The following is a 17,432-nucleotide window of genomic DNA, read 5'->3' on the forward strand; positions in this document are numbered from 1 at the left end:
GAACCTGACCAGGGCAGACGCCAGTGGCTAATGAGGGTTGGTCCCCTTAAAAGTGCTTTAGAGAACCATTTATTTTAAACGATACATTCTATTTTTCTCACGACATGAAGTGTATTTTGTCAGTATATATCGTTTTAGTTTATATATATATTTAAAGCTTGTGCATGTTAAAGATTGATATTCCTTTGCATTTTGTTAATGGTGTCTGCTCCATTTGTGATATATCGTTAAATCTAAAATTAGCTACGTTCTGTTATTTATACTGCAAGTTTCTTAGCTTTATAACCTACAATAGTTTGTCGAAATACAAGCTCTTCTGAGCGTAGGCTGCATGTGTATCATATTCGACACTAAATAAGGCTTCTGTACCTATGACCGGTTATAAGATAGTTTCCTTAGGAAAATATCTGACACAATCAACAGACGCCTCTGTCAATATTTCTGTACTTATTTAGTGCGATTATTGAAAAATATATAGACTAATCCTCCTTTACATGTTCACCGAAGTGTAACTGTTAGGAAACATGTGTTCATCAATAAGACCGTGCCTGCTTTTCATATACAGAAATGAATTAAGAACTTTTCAATAACACATTGGTAGCGTAACGACTTGTAAGAAGAAAATTCGTTTATATCACCACGTACATTCTGTGAAGTCATTTGGAATGCAATAAAGCAAATACATACAAAGCTCTTACTTTACCTGTTGGCGAAGCTACGTTTGATGAAATGTATGTAAGTATATCGTTCTTAACGACTATATTCTGCTTGAATATTCATATGCTGTATCAAAATAGTTTTTTTGTAAAGTTATTGTTTAATTTGAGTATTGAATAATGGATTCAATGCAAATTTTAGTATTCTTACCTGAAATATAAGTTTCTGTATTTCCTTGTGATCCAAAACAAATATGTATTGTGTATTTGAAAGATTGTGTCAATTGTAGTCACACCGTGATTTTTATTTATTAATGATGATAATGAAAAGGCATTTAAGAGGGATGTAACTTTCCATAAATATTAGAATGAAAATTGTATATAAATTAAATGGAACGTCATAATTTGTATTTAAAAAACACACACTATATCATTATTAAAAGTAAAATCCGGTCTAAAAATTATTATTCTAAAATATTACAGTTATAACATTAAAACACGAAATGATAGCAGTTTTTTCTATGAAAAAATATATGTAGCTTCGCTTTCAATACATATACTATAATCATGTCGATGTTCACGAATGAAATTGTGTATTTTGTTTTTTCTTAAGTTCCATACTCAAAATCGTTGAATAGAAAATAACTCTAGCTGGTTTTGTCTGGTCGATCGCTCAGCCGGTACTATTGACAGGCGGATTTAAATGTAGGGGTCAAGCCGCTAGTCCACCTTGTTTATTTTCAAATGACCAGTTTTGGACATAACTATTTTTAACTCAGGACATGTATATGGTGTTTATGTGACGAGGACGAATTGTGAAAGTCAACAACACAGAACCAAACCAGAAATACTTACTTCATGCAGAATGGGATGATCTACGTGTTTAACAGATCCGCCGCAGTATGAAGGGTTTTAAAAGACGTTCTATGCATGACATCCTTCTTGTAAGAAGATATGTATACCATCGTTTGCCTAAATGTTTAAGGAAACGCAGTACATATATAGCGTCGCTGGACAGTCCTGAAGCGGTGGAAAGTAGTCATACTTTAAGTTATGACAGAGCTAAACCATTCCGCGATATTCCGGGACCAAAAGGTTGGCCGTTTATTGGAACTCTTCTACAATATACAGGTATAGTATCCATACACAGGTGTATTGTTCCGGTAAACATTAACCAAGCTTAGCGTTCTCTGCGAATGTCAACTTGACCTTTGTTTACAACGTGACCTTTGTTTACAACTTGACCATTACATTTGGTACTGTCAACACGTATAAACCGGTCACAGAAGATTGGGGCCCAGTTTCACGAACATTCTCGAAGTATATGATAAAGATTAACTTTCATTTATTCGTTAGCAAGCATTACACAAGAAAAGAAAGATCCCTTAATTTTCCTGAACTTCTGTAATTATTCCTTATGGAAATAATGACCAAGGTATTGATGAAACTAGAATCTGATTTTACATTATTTTAAGTTTACATTAAACACATTTTAAGTATACAATAAATATACTTTCGTTTGATATCAGCTTGCTTATCTTGATGATAGTATTTTCCATTTACTACCAAATTCAGAAAGCTTTGATCAATCTAAAATTATAAAGATTCGCTTAAAACATTTTAATCGCTGTTTTATCAAAAAAAAATTGGTAAAGTAAATTAACCTTTTTAATATTCCACTTTCATTTTCTGACTCCCTTTTCTATGCAGTCATAATGCTGTTATATCAGCCAATTAGAATCGACGTTACATGCGGCGATGCCTTTATGGTTTGATTAGCCATTATCAACAAAAGCCATTTAAAATGCAAGCAAAATTCAATTACTTTAATATACAAATATGAAAGTGCACTGTCAATCACTGTTTAATGATTTGTAATTAAGCCTGCTGCATTTAGTTATGACCATTTATTTCTGAAAATCACTAATGATTTTATCCAATGATATTTGTTCTTGTTGAAAGGACCTTTAAAAACGTACGATATTGACAACTATCAGTCCGCATTGGAGTCAAGATGGAAACAGTACGGACCAGTTGTCAAGGAAACCATTGGGAATCGCACTCACGTGCGTCTGTTTGACCCTGACCATGTTAAAATTGTCTACCAGCATGAAGGTGTTTGGCCAAAAATTGTTCCCATTTTGGAGAGTTCCCGAAAATACCGTGAAACAAAAGGCATGTCTCCTGGACTAGGGAATATGTAAGTTTTCATACACCATTTTTACTGGGAAAATTAGGGGTTTGTATGTTAAAGTATAGTGGAAAATCATAATATATTCAATATAGTAATATAACTACTTTTGTATGACGTGTACTGGTTAAGGACAAGGTGTTATAATGTGATTATAATACATTATAACTTGTCAAAATCCGCATAATTTACTCCGGCATAATTACAAATACTATATCGGCTCGATGTTTTCAGTTTTAGAAAATCGAATCGATATTTCTTTTGTAGCTTTGCAACCGGGTTGATAATGCGCTTGTGAACTTTAATACCTAAATGTTGAGTTTTCAGGGTGAATTCCATCGGATAATCATTTTTACATATACAAATATTCACTTTAAAATAAGAATATTCAATTGATTCAGTCCATTATTATTGTATAAATAGTAAAATATATCCCTTGGTAATTATTTTATTCTACCAGGCGAAATTAAAGGACTTTTACATATGTGGATATGAAGGAAATTGTTATCCTAACCGAAGGTAACACAAGTTTATAAAACCCGAAAACCCGACGCTTTCTCTTCCTTCTGAGGGTAGAATATCCCTTTCCTTCATCTCCATATCTCTTACCTCGACGTTTCATTGTAATTTTTACAGTAGCATGATATATTCCGCCATTTCAAAATAAGAAATAAGAATACCTCGACTGCAAGTCAATGAAACATGACAATTTTGTAGAAAAAACGTAATGAGAAAATAGTAATTTTGTTGACGCAATGACCTGACAAAGCTGTATTTGCGTTTGTAGCCATGTAATACAGTCTCAGGCGACATGAGTGTATTTCATTTGATAAACTAGTATTACACCTATATGTATGAGAGAGAAACACCACCTGAAACTCAACAAAGGCCCATAATTAATTAATATATACGTTAAGTTGATACCAGAAAAACATATATTTATATCATAAAGTAAATAGATATATTGTCAATATTTAAACAGTAATGGAAAAGAGTGGAATACCATGAGAAAAGCGATCCAGGTAGTCATGATGCGACCAAGAGATGTTGCTAACTTCTTACCGTTTGTGAATGAAGTAGCTGATGACGTCTTAAATGAAATAAACGCCAGAAAAGACCCAAATGGAAATGTCGAACATTTTAATTCCTTGGCTGGGAGATGGAATTTAGAAAGTAAGTATGTAATGTTAATATAAATAACCCGAATCGAACAATCCAACATATATCGCAACAACAAATGTTGAATGCCTGTAATGTTATGAGTAAGGGCATCGTGTATGCTATTCCTACGGTATAATCCAATATCTATCGACCATCATTTATGCTTAGATATCCCCGTTAAAATTTTTTATGCAAATTATGCTTAACACTTAATAAAGTATTTCATATCTGAGCATTAAACTTATTGTAGTGTTATAATTGTGTCCAAAACAGCTGCAGGGATGATTTGCTTTGAGAGAAGGCTCGGGGCCCTTAAGGAGGGATTAGATTCCCATTCACAGCGATTGCTCCAGGCTAATCACGATATATTTGATTTGTCTACCAAACTGATGTTTGTCCTTCCGTGGGATTTCATCACCCGTAGACGGCTCTCCAAACTTCACTACGCAGCGGAAGATTACTTTTATAGGTAAGAACGGGCCACTGATTATTTGTTTATTTGACTTTAAACATTTGTTTTTAGACTTAATTAACATTTTTTCCGAAGATATTTCAGAAATTTCACCATTACTTTAATTAAAATCACACCCTTTGGAAGCCACGTTTAATGTTCGGCCTGAAAATTCTGAGGAAATATGTGAGCAAATTATGAATAATAGCAAAGCGCGACGAATTAAGTTAAATGTTATCAGGGGAAATAGCTGAGCAAATTACCGATAATATGTAATCATGGCCAGTTATGATTGTAAAATATAATTTTGATATCATCACGCATTTGATTTTATTTTAATAATACATTTTGCACTACAGTGATGGCAGGGAACTCATGAATACGGCGGTATCTCAAATCAAAGATTTGGTCGACAAAGATGAACTTCGAGATGGAAAGTTCATGTTTCTGTCCTATCTTCTCTCCAACACCAACCTAAACAACAAAGACATAAGCATCACCGCTCTCACATTGTTAGCTGATGGACTGAATGCGGTGAGAACTAGCTTTTGTTACTTAAAGAAGCTTTTTTTGGTGTCCTTGTAAGTGCATAATGTATAATCTGCATCGTTTTGTTTTGTTTGAAATAGAAACATAATCTTAGCAGTCGAGGTAATTCATAATTTGAAAAAGTATAAGTCATTCATGTGTGACTTTCTTGTATTGATATTGGTAAATTAGTTATGAGCTTAAATTAAATTTGTACAGAAATAATGCATGTGAAAGGGTACGAAATTTCATTTATTCATCAATAAGTGTTCCTTTATTTGTTTATTCATTTATTAATTTGTTGATAAATTCATTTTTATTGTATTAGTTCTAACCAATCAGAACTGTGCTTATGTGTTATTATGTTCTACAGACGGTACCTGCGTTACTACTAGCAATGTATTGTCTCGCAAAGAATCCAGAAAAACAAGAAAAGGCTTTTGATGAGATACGACAACACATACCAGAAGATGGTTACATAACTCTGGACGTTTTAAACAAATTATCATACCTTAAGGCTTGTTTCAAGGAGTCGTTCAGGTAATGCCAGGGTACTATCTAGTCAACACTAGCCATGATAAGCTGTCCCAAAATGTCGTTGATAAATAATAATACAGTTACACATAATTAATGTACATCAGCTCAGAATGCATGCCTTAGTTTTGATTTGTTAAAGGCCTACTACCTTTGCGAAACGGCTTTTAATCTTTAAAATGGGAATATAAAATAAGATCGATAATTTTGTAGAGTTGTAAAAGTTATTAACTTACCATTAATACTACACGTATCACCACATTCTGAGCAATTTCATTTAAATAAATAAAATGTTAAGGTTCACAATGCGGGTCGTCTTATGTTTAGAGCCGTCGTCCTAAATACCGCGTGGTATTTAACTATCACTGCGCCAGACGGCAATACAGGAAGTTCTGCATATGTTTGGTGTTGCAAGCTTATCGGTTATATTTTCTGATATTATTAATGTTTCTACGACACCTGTTTTACTACAGAAAATTAGTGGACCTTTAATATGAAGAATTAATATATAATTATACAGTTCCACATAATTAATGTACATCCATGAGAATGTATGCCGTAGTTATGTTATGTTAAGATGAAGAATTAATATATACTAATGCAGTAAAACATAATAAGATGCACATCCATGATAATGTATGCTGCAGTTATGTTATGTTAAGATGAAAATTTAATATATAATAATACAATTACACATAATTACATGTACATCCATGAGAATGCCATCCTCGATATTCCAGGGATTCCGATCACTTACGATCTCTACACCCCTGGACTATCTCATAGTAAAACTGGAGGCAACAGAATAGAACAGGTAACTTAGTCATTTGATGTACACCAAAAGAACCGTATAACGGTACACTGCAGTTGACTCTGTGGCTTTGATGTTAGGCGTCGCTCTCTCTGTAGTCTTCAAATGAAATATTTGCTAGCCTGTGATTTGTCAAATGTTTTCCGCTGAGCTGCCTTCAATTTCGCTATGAGATAGTCCAGCGGTGTAGAGATCGTAAGTGATCGGAACCCTTGGAGTATCGAGGATGTGAGAATACATGCCGTTGTTATGTTATGTTAAGATGAAGAAACACGTGGGACTAGATTATATCAATTACGTACTGACCCTCCAATCTATCGGCTGCGCTTGACAATCACAGTGAGAGTTGGGCTGATTAGTTAAACGTCCAATTAACATCCAGGGTCATTTAGGGCCGACCAGGTTTATAACCTGGCAACTGCTCCACATGGGATTTGAACGTGAGACCAATATGCGCAGAGCTTGCTGTAATATGCGGGGATATCGCAGCCCAAACATTTCATTAAATTACCATTCTGTTTCAATACCCCAATCAACGGTGATTTTATTGTTTAATTTCTATATCATTGAATTAATGGACATATGTATCTTTAATGCAAATTGAATGTAATATATGCATTTAATTGTTTAACATAAATGTGTTTGTTTTGACAGACTTTACCCTTTAAACCTAGACGTTAAGAGGATTTTGGATACGAACATTGCTATTGGTGGATATCAGATACCAGCTGGAGTAAGCCTATTGTTACCTTACACTTGACTAAGCCCTACTCAGACTACCAAGACGTCTGTGGTAGAGACCATAGCTGTTCTGTGTATAACTGTACCGTCGTGTCCAATCATTCTGTTTGATTTCAATTAAATATGGTTCTATTCATTCATTCACCACCGTGGTATTGTGTAGTGAAAGAAAAGGCTATTATGTAATATCAACAAACTAATATCTATTGTATAAGTACGTAAAGAATTCAATATTTTTTTTTTCTGAAATATAATAATACGAGTCAAAGTGTATAATGATTTAACGAGCAGTTGACTTCTGAGATCGCCAAAATAATATAACTATCAGTTGTTCGGTAAAACGACCTGACTAATCTTGGAATGAACCCATGTACACTTTTTTTTTTTTTTTCTTTTTTGTGTAAAATGATATTTGTCTTATTTGCTTTATTTACTTATTTATTTGTTGTTTATGTGGGGGAGGGGGAGGACGATTATTTTTTTTTTTTTTTGCAATATTAGTAATATCTATTAAAATGGTGTTGTTTCGATTCCCCCCACACTTGAATTTTTAAAGCCAGTGACTAACGTTCTCTCCACAGACCGTTATAGAGATGTGCTCATTCGTACACCAATGGTCACCAGAATATTTTGATGATCCGATGGAGTTCCGACCAGAACGCTGGCTCAGAGGAAGCAAATACTTCAGGAACCATCATCCTTTTATTGTCATCCCATTCAGCCATGGTCCGAGGATGTGTATAGGTATGTGATATTCACCATCCGTTATCAGTTTATTTCACATGATATAGAAAGCAGCCAATATTTATAGGATATCAAGTTAAACCGGTAAATTTATACACCAAATACAGTTAAAATAATAATAAACCTGCATCAACATCATCAGTTTTGGTATTACTCAGTGAGTGTTAAGATGTCCAGACATATTACCACAATCACATATGAGGAAGTTATCAGGTACTGACCGCTGGTCGGTGGTTGCTTCGGGTAATCTGGTTTTCATCCACTATCTGACCCCGGCACATCCTAAATGACAATGATTTTTAGGGGACACTGAACTAATCAAACCTAAATGAACCATTATACTGACTTAGCGGTATAAAAGTCGTTTTTTTCACATTTTGTTGTCGAAAACAAATTTATCCTTATCGCGTAGTTTCTTGTTCTATCGAATTAAGATTTTATACTTTGTTTTGTATTTTGTATGACTATATATCACTTCCTAGGTATACTTGAACATAACTTAGTTAGTAAAATGTGTCTATACATCGGGTCTAACCTTAAATATTACTGTTTACTTGTTGATTGTTGTGTTGTTTGACAATCACCAGAATTATCTACGACTTAATAGTTTTACATATACATGTACCTATATGTTTATGCCTGATAAATACATACTTTTTATCAACAAAGTTATGTTTAAGTATACCTTAAAAGTGATTTTACAAAATATCATTAGTCTAAACAGGTTCTAAAACCAAATTTTAACTTCTTGAATTTGGTAAAATGCATAGATATATAACGTCTCACATACACGGATTAATCATTATTCTACTTTTGCTTTGTTAAGATTCAATGTTTTCTAAAAAAACAAAAAATGCAAAATGATGAACATGTATATTTTGGTCGTTAATTACAGGTCGACGAATAGCTGAACAGGACATGTACGTGATGATGGCAAAGCTACTCAATACGTTCCGGATAGCCTCACCGACAGACGGTTTAGGACTTAAATTTCAAATCATTCAGACGCTTGATGCACCAGTTACGTTCACATTCGAACAGAGACGTTAACAACATATATCAAAGAGTACATTGATCTTAATAACGATACACATGATTGTTTGACAATATGAGGCTACGTATATCCAAGTTCATCAACTTATCGTTCGGTAGCCTTATTAGTAATCGAATGGGACTTCAAATTGAAAAGTGAAATTAGAGTAGTTTTTATCAACTGTAACTTTTACTTTAATCAGCGAATGATTTTTTTAGTTTTCATTATTTATTTAATGAAAATGCACTTATTTTTTGCTTAATATGTATTCACTACAATAAGAAGAATGTTGTTTTCATTTTGTACGTACGTATACATAACAACTGTCTACGATGAAGACTAAACTCAGACATCTGACTTACAATGTATCAGTCTTACACTCAACCGATCGAGCTCAAGAGAACGTTAGGGCTAGAAGTTCTCCCTAGCCGAGAGGTATTTTCCGGCTAGTGTTTATCAGGGTTAGATTTGTAAACTCATTGTATGAAAATTTTATGAAACGAGACTTGTAACTGACGGATCGACAGCTGTCAATCAAACCACACGTGACTTTGCATTTTGTTTTGCGTGTGCTCTGACATTGAATAGAAGCACTTGAATTTGCGAGCTCGGGGCGTGGCTATATTACATTTTACGATAGGTCAATCGTTCGCGTCGTTCATTAACTTAGGGTGTTATTTATCAATTAACCGCAACAACATACATTTCGAAGAATCTTAACGTCGAATTGTGTTGCAATAATCTAACGGAAGGAGCCACTGTGTCTTCGAATCCGGACGTAATATCATTGAATCATGTCATGACGTCACAAAGAATATCCTCTACAGAATGGGATATATTATACAAAATATAACCACGGTACTACGTCGCTCCGGATTATATACATTGTATATATTTGCTTCTATATTCTATGTTGGTATCATCTGTCTGTCTCATTACATGTATTTGTTATTCATTTGTACAATGTAACAATATTATGGTTGAATTGAGAATGAGTTTTAGTTGTATCATTTAAAAATAGGTTCGTGCAACTCATCGTCAATACATCAAATATCTCAGCGTCTTCAAAAATGCATAATGTGGATGAAAATTTAAAATAATTTTAATTTTTAAATACAATTTATTGTGATACAGTTTGTCAGTAAATACCATATATTCGAACAGATACAACTCAATTCTTAATGAGGTAACCATGATATGAATTTCCTGAAGCAAACAATAAAAATGGCAGTGGAAGCATCATTCATAATAAATCTTAAATGCTGAAAAAACAATTCATATTCACTGCAGATTTCGTACAATATTATCGTATTTTTTAAATACAGTTTATTTTGATACAGTTTGTCAGTAAATACCATATATTCGAACAGATACAACTCAATTCTTAATGAGGTAACCATCATATGAATTTCCTGAAGCAAACAATAAAAATGGCAGTGGAAGCATCATTCATAATAAATCTTAAATGCAGAGAAAACAATACATATTCACTGCAGATTTCGTAAAAACGCTGTCATCCATTTTTTATTACAAACTTTTACCTACGAACTCACACACTCATGGCACTTTTACACTCAAACACAACACCTCTCAAACATACAATTCATCATAATCTGACTTCTCTCTCTCTCTCTCTCACACACACACACTCACACACACACACAAAAACACCTACATATCCCTACATGCAATTGTCATGTCACAACATCATCTATTCATCAAAGCATTAATATCATTACTTGTCCAACCACAAGCTATCACGTCCTATCAACTCGCACAACAAAACAACCAATATCATTTATTGTGGAGAACATTGTGGACAACTGATAGCTAATCTATAATTGTTACCCTTCTTTATAATACAACACAATACAAATTGATAATAAATAGTATCATCAAATCACTAATTAGGGTTTTTTTTCTCATATTTTACAATGCGAAACATTCAAATTAAAAGTTAATTACAAGTAGTATCATCAAATCACATAATAAACAATAAGTAGCTTCATCAAATCACTTAATTGAATAATAAATAGTATCAATAAATCACACGAATTCTTGTTTACTTCGAATTCAATGGTTGTTCCACACCAGAACAATCTTTTACTTATGTATTCAGCTTTCAATCATACTCGAGTCGTTGCAGCACCAAATATGTATATAATGTAGATCGTTGTAAAATATGATATTACACGTCGTTGTTACATATGTCTATGGATTTTTTTAATCTCTCTTGTTGCATTTAAAGAGATGAGTACATGCTGTTTAATTAGCGTTATAATATATAGTTTCTCCAATATAAAGAAAGGGGGAGTGTCAGTTTTGGCCCTCTGGTGGTACACATACTGTAATGGAAAAATACTCTTTGGACGTAGCTTAAACCGTAGCAACAGTGGTCATCTCAGTACTAACAGTGCTAACTCTTCTCCGACTTAATAATAGTTGTTATTTTTTTCAATCTGCAATAGAATAACTTGAAATAATTAACCATTTGTATGTTTATTGACACTTTTTGAATTAAAGTTAAGACCCTGCTTATAAACGCCAAATCCAACAATATCATAATTTGCTTCTTAAAATAAAAATCCTTACCTGTTTTGACCTCTTCACGCCATATCTAACGTTGACTGCGAAGTGTTTACAATTATTTGTAAAAAGGTTGTAGTCATATGCTCCAACCATTGTCTCCGCTTTTTCTTTCATCTTAGATGGGTCTAAAGGCCTGAAAGTGAACACACACACATAAATTTATTATGCAAATGAGACAATTATTTTAAAATTGAAAAGAGAGGAGAACTATCAACGTTTCAATTCAAAGTTTTGAGTTTCGAGTCAAAATGGTCGCGGTTTGTGTCTCTGTTGACTTGGGTTTTTTTCAGTATGATAGTAAATTTTGGAATACTCAGAATAGTTTGAAACATAATGGTGGGACATTAATGTCTTGTAATTAAGCATTATTTAGATGTTGCATATCATGACTACTTTAATGAATAATGCGATTCAAACTGTTCTGCATTATTTAATCTTAGCGTATTCGGAATCACATTAAAGTTGACATATAAGTTACGGTATCAAATTGAGCTATAGTATGATTGAAATATCAATATCTGACTTCAGAGATGTTTTATAAACAATATACTCTTGTTTTTCTACAATCAATCACAAATCGGAAATGCGTCTATGTTAAGTCATTTCTGAATTACCCAGAAACTCGATCGGATTCCGGTATTACCAACATGATGAAAAATATGCCTTCTTGGCTTCCACCTCAGAAACAAATGTCTGGCTAAAGGCTTTGACATTTTAGTAATAGTAATTAACATGTTGATTATAATTTCGAATCTCCTCATAATTATTGTGTAATATGTTACTATATAAATATACCATTTCCTGAAATGACATGATCTATGAGTGAAACAGTAAGCACGTTTCTAATTCTCGTTTATCAAATAAAACAGAATCATTCCATTAATATATACTTATAACACCGGTCCATTTCGTTGTTTCGTCTTGCTTGGCAACTGTTCTCAACGTTGGAGATGGGCTCTATCTTCACACAGACTTTGGGTTTAAAGAGGGTTATACCGCAAAATTTACTACGGAAGAAACGTGAATCACTCCTATCCTCATCATCACATGGAGTTATGTGAATAATGATGTCGTTACCTATCAAATATAAATAAATGAGAGTGAATTAAATCATATCACCTCACCCACATGTCAAAACGTAAAAAACTAAAAACATACATGTATTCTTACGAAATAATTAATCGCATAGCTGTTCGGTTTTGCAGATATTTTCGCGATTTTTGTTGTCGAGAATTATAAATAGTGGATAAATTATACGTACTCTTATCCGAAGATCGTGAAATTTTAATTTGCCAAAACAACATTTTCTGGAATTATGTAAAAGTTGCACCAACTAAACGTTAACTAAATATAATGTATAATAAATACCTAAGTATACACCGTAATGGTTATAAAATAGTCTTGGAAATTCGATCAGGTCTCCTTCTAGAAACTTTTCAACTCTTCGAGGGCTAACGTATGCTGACGCCATACACTTTCGTCTAAGTCTGAAAAATAAAACTAGAACCTAAGATCAATATTTTATAATAATCTTCTCCCACCTTTCACGGAATAGTCACGGGTTTTACCAGTGGGAGATTTTTTTTTTCCATTTAACCCCCAGAGTAAGATAGATTTGACCTTTTGAACTGGAAGTAGCACCGGAACTACATGTACTTCCGTTTGCTAATTGTCGTCTGCTATTTGTAAACAAGCGATTTTAACCAGATAACTTACTTAACTTCATTATGAAGATGTTTGAAATAGGGGACAAGGTGACATTTGGTAGTAATGGCAAAAAACAATGTAATTGGAACTGTTCTCACTATTGGAACATACTAAAATCTTCCAAGTACACATTTTTGACACCGTGGAAGCTGTTAGTACAGCCAAACATGAACGAGTTAAAGGGCCACCAGGTGAGTATTTTGACTTTACGATAGATGATTTCTTGGTTGAGTACATCCCCTTCTACAATCAGATCTACTAATACGTATAAAGGATTATTGTCGCCACTCTTAACGCCATTTATACCCAAATATATTTAATTTTCGCCATTGAAGTACCAGGGATTAAATTCAAACTGTGAACTATTATGGTTCTGTTTCTGATAACTAGGTGGTGCATGTATCTCGTTTAGTAGCATTGATGTATCGTAGCAGAAACGTGATTGACTTTGACCACTGTACATGTATCCACGGTATAACTACAGTATATAGCGTAAAACAACATCGGTAATTATTTCTTTTATTAATATGACCGAAGTTCAGTTTAGTAACTGGCATTGCGGAAATTGCCAAAAGTAGACACTGGCGAAAAACAAGCGTTATACAGTACTCCAAACTCTACATCAACAGCCCCATCCCCTGTGTCTGTGCCTTTCTATGAATCTCATCGATGCCAGACAGCTTCATCCTCAATATCGAAGTCTCGATTTGTTAAAATGGATGAGTTACTCACTGCGAAATTTGTGGTGGAGCAGGGAAACCACAATAAATGACAAAACTCTATGCAATATAAATGTGTGACATCTAAGCAGAAAATAAACAAAGACTTGTTCACGAAATTCCTGTCACTGAGCTTAACTCACACCTGACAAAAATTGTTATATGTGTGCGTCAAAATGAAAGTTCCAAGTTCCAGCCAGGATATATTTTTTTATATTCATTTTATTTTTCAATATTCTATAAATGTTCATAATTCCCTGAATTCATGAACAGTAAATGACAAGTCATATTTTAAATCTATATTCTCCTAAACCTGAGCTACTCTATTAAGTGACCACTCTCTATTGAGAGACCACTTTTCAATTTCCCTTGAGTGGTTGCTTGAGACAGATTCGACTGTATTTATGAGGGATGATGGGTGTCATTTGAGAGATACTTAACGAGACGCAGGAATGGCATGGCATAAGTCTAGCTATTGGCTACGGGTTGTCTGGTATGCGAGAGCCACTACAACCGAACAAAAAGAAAAAAAACGGAAATCAACACCATCAATAGTAGTGGGAGAAAGATCAGAATGTATGCTACGCCAAAAAACAGAACAAAATGACCTGCCCAAACCTATGAAGTTTTTAACTATAATAGGCTTTCCAACTACTGTAACAATAACTATCCATTTTATCTTGCTCCTGTAACGAATGTGTCCAACGCACAGTACGGAGTCCAGTTACACTTATGCTTTCAAAATATTTGTGTTCTAGGAGTCAACACTCAAAGGCGGAGGAGCTTTCAACTTCAATTTCCATAGACATACTATCAGTCACCCGTCAAAAGCGACATCGTATCATACACGATTCGGAAGGCGATTATGAATGAGTCGTGTCATCTTTGTATAGACATAGACTATCATAGTGATTAAAGTGATTGGAAATTGTGTATGAGCAATTTCTAATATTTCAAATAACTTTATATTATTCCTTAAGTGATTTTCAATAAATATTCGGAAATTAGTCCATGTTTCCTTGCGTTAGATTATATTTTTGCCGCGTGACATGAATTTATTAATTGAGAATTTATGCCCTGGCATTTTTGAGAATTTATGCCCTGGCATTTTAATTTACATAAGAATGCCAATCTCGATGTCCAATGATATTGATGGCGTCAAAAAAATATTTCCCTGCTTTTGATTTAAAACACCCTCGGGGAAATCCATGAATGTCCAAATCTCGGCAGGCTTCGAATTCGATATTCATTGATTCGTCCGCGGATTGTGATTTGACAATCCCGTGGCAGGGAAAAAGCTATTAAACATTAATAAATATTTTTTTTCTTTTAATTCTAAGGAACTTAAAATCCAGTAAAGACATTAAAGATGGGATATAAATCCTTGAAGATGCCAATGTTGGAGTACAATTAGGAATACTGTTGTGAAATTGTTCCGTGATAAACAAATACTATTCTAACACAAAGAATAAACAGTAACAAATCATGTCATGAATGCAATACAAACTAATAGTGAATTTACATTATTTTCACGAATTTATATGCAAACAGTTTAGAGAAAATATATTTACCTGTACAGTAATTGTTGCGACAAATTACACTCCTTTCCTGATACGCCTCCCTAATATAATATTGTATCAGCATATTCCTGATACGCCTCCCTAATATAATATTGTATCAGCATATCATGTCACTTAATCATTTGAATCTAATTACATAATATCTATCAATACATTCTACAATTATACGTCACTGAAATGATATCGAATTTCTATTGGTTGATTTTGTGTGGCCCTATTTTTATATCACTGGAAAAACCTACACATGTGCATGCAATTTTTAGCCAATGTTTATAAATAGATTGACGTTTTCACTCTTACTTCACTACGCTCTGTTTACAAACCATAGACTGATTAACGTGGGTAACCGACGATGCACTCTTAAAGGCGATACATGGATAGGATAATATATATAAGTGTTGATACATATATGCAGTGAGTAAAATATGACATTGTGCATATAACAGCTACTTCAACATGTATCTTGTACTCATCTTCATAGTTACCGATACTATCATTCATTTTGACCGGTAAATTTAACTGCTATTGTTATAAGGATACGCAATTGTTAAAAGATATGTGTGCGACAATAGGAATAACAGACGGCATAACAAAGAGTAATATTTTGAGATGTTATTTAAATGCAGAGTGGTGCAGATACATGTACATGCGTCAGTATCACACGTGTATGAACAATAGCGCACATTTCATTGAAAAATGACAAATAGTGATACCTACATGGATATTGAGAAATAATGTGAGATCCGTAGGTATAGAAATAACAACCAACTATATACATCAAATGAAGAATTATTTTGCTGAGATATGTAAATCATGTTAGTCATGAAGATTCAATAATGCGATCGCCTCTATGAATGATAAATATGTATAAATTCAGCGTGTAAATGGGATTAATGACTTTATTTTGCACATAACCTAGAGTGAGTTCAGGCATGTTAAATTACTTCAATTACAACTACGTCATGACTACAATATTGGCTATCAGTGCCACCTATGGGCCTAAGAAACTGATCAACTGGTCGTTAGACTCGGATCAAGGTGTGGTTGCATGCCAACTTAGAGTCCGGTATTTATCAGAAAATTACATAAATGTTGTTTTTGTTAATCATGTCAGTCTGCTCCTCTCTTCTGGCCGTCGTTTTGTCTGTTTTTGGTCATTAATGTACATTGTATGACAGAATTATTTTGGATATTAACTATAACGAATACACATACCATTAAAGGATTTGTGCAGCCAAATTTTTTTTTTGATAATACGTCAGGATATTGCTTTTGATGAATGAAAAATTAAGTCCCACCCAACGAATCGCCTAGCTTTTAGCGCTATCGGTTGGTTTTGGTCGTGATTTACGGGTAGTGTCGACTACGGTTCAGAGATAATGAGCTAGGTGGTCACGTGGTCTTGTGATGTCAGAGTAGTCCGCGGCTACACAAGGTAAGCCTAGTACTATACATACATACAGCATATATACGTATACGTTAGATCTACAATTTGAGTTTTTCGAGTAAATGGTTATTCTAGCTTTTTGATGTAGATATTTTCAGTTTCAAAACATTCCATTTACACCACTTCAAAAATTCAAACAAGCATACATTAAACTTTAGATTAGATAATCAGTCCAATTTGATAGCGATATCAAAATGATGTTCGGATCAGTCTGGACTGAGATTTAGATAGCATATGATGTAAATTTCAGTGTAATAAAAAAGTATAATGTAACACTATCTTTTTACGAGTAAAATCCCAAAATTTAGCATGAATATATCTAGAATCTGTGTTTTTATTTCATTCAAACTTCTGCTATAACGATGCAAACACGGCACAGTTTTTGAGTAAAAATAAAATGCGGACGGTTATCAGTTATGTGATATTGGAGTTACAGTACCGAACTTATACCGAAAATAATATGTATATCTATATTGTTGCCTTTGAAACTTTATCCATAACGTTTACTAAAAAGCAGAAATACATCAATGGTATTTCTGA

At 33.6% G+C, this 17,432-nt stretch overlaps 2 protein-coding genes across 2 annotated transcripts; one reads left to right on the forward strand and one right to left on the reverse strand.

Annotated features, from left to right (window-relative positions):
• The first annotated feature begins 850 nt into the window (after window positions 1-850).
• LOC138321886 (probable cytochrome P450 CYP44) lies at window positions 851-9,842 on the forward strand. Its single transcript, XM_069265890.1, has 9 exons — window positions 851-1,787; window positions 2,619-2,856; window positions 3,830-4,020; window positions 4,282-4,477; window positions 4,819-4,993; window positions 5,361-5,527; window positions 6,987-7,065; window positions 7,655-7,817; window positions 8,713-9,842. The coding sequence occupies exons 1-9, from the start codon at window positions 1,559-1,561 to the stop codon at window positions 8,865-8,867; spliced, it is 1,593 nt and encodes a 530-aa protein (XP_069121991.1). The 5' UTR covers window positions 851-1,558; the 3' UTR covers window positions 8,868-9,842.
• Window positions 9,843-9,941: 99 nt separating this feature from the next.
• Window positions 9,942-15,508, reverse strand: LOC138321888 (phospholipase A and acyltransferase 5-like). The gene is made up of 5 exons (XM_069265893.1): window positions 15,437-15,508; window positions 12,808-12,926; window positions 12,330-12,516; window positions 11,443-11,572; window positions 9,942-11,309 (listed from the first exon to the last, which is right to left on the reverse strand). The coding sequence occupies exons 2-5, from the start codon at window positions 12,908-12,910 to the stop codon at window positions 11,283-11,285; spliced, it is 447 nt and encodes a 148-aa protein (XP_069121994.1). The 5' UTR covers window positions 12,911-12,926; window positions 15,437-15,508; the 3' UTR covers window positions 9,942-11,282.
• Window positions 15,509-17,432: the final 1,924 nt, after the last annotated feature.

Source organism: Argopecten irradians, chromosome 4 (genome assembly GCF_041381155.1).
Source record: "Argopecten irradians isolate NY chromosome 4, Ai_NY, whole genome shotgun sequence".
Classification (NCBI taxonomy): Eukaryota; Metazoa; Mollusca; class Bivalvia; order Pectinida; family Pectinidae; genus Argopecten; species Argopecten irradians.

What these genes read in the sequence shown, in the direction of transcription:
- LOC138321886 (XM_069265890.1), top strand. Translation starts at nt 1,559, where the DNA reads ATGAAGGGTTTTAAAAGACGTTCTATGCATGACATCCTTCTTGTAAGA. An exon ending in GCGGAAGATTACTTTTATAG is followed by an intron (nt 4,478 to 4,818) that starts GTAAGAACGGGC and finishes TTTGCACTACAG; the next exon opens with TGATGGCAGGGAACTCATGA. An exon ending in GATATCAGATACCAGCTGGA is followed by an intron (nt 7,066 to 7,654) that starts GTAAGCCTATTG and finishes TTCTCTCCACAG; the next exon opens with ACCGTTATAGAGATGTGCTC.
- LOC138321888 (XM_069265893.1), bottom strand. Translation starts at nt 12,910, where the DNA reads ATGGCGTCAGCATACGTTAGCCCTCGAAGAGTTGAAAAGTTTCTAGAA. An exon ending in CCATTACGGTGTATACTTAG is followed by an intron (nt 12,517 to 12,807) that starts GTATTTATTATA and finishes TATATTTGATAG; the next exon opens with GTAACGACATCATTATTCAC. An exon ending in GCGTGAAGAGGTCAAAACAG is followed by an intron (nt 11,310 to 11,442) that starts GTAAGGATTTTT and finishes ATTCTATTGCAG; the next exon opens with ATTGAAAAAAATAACAACTA.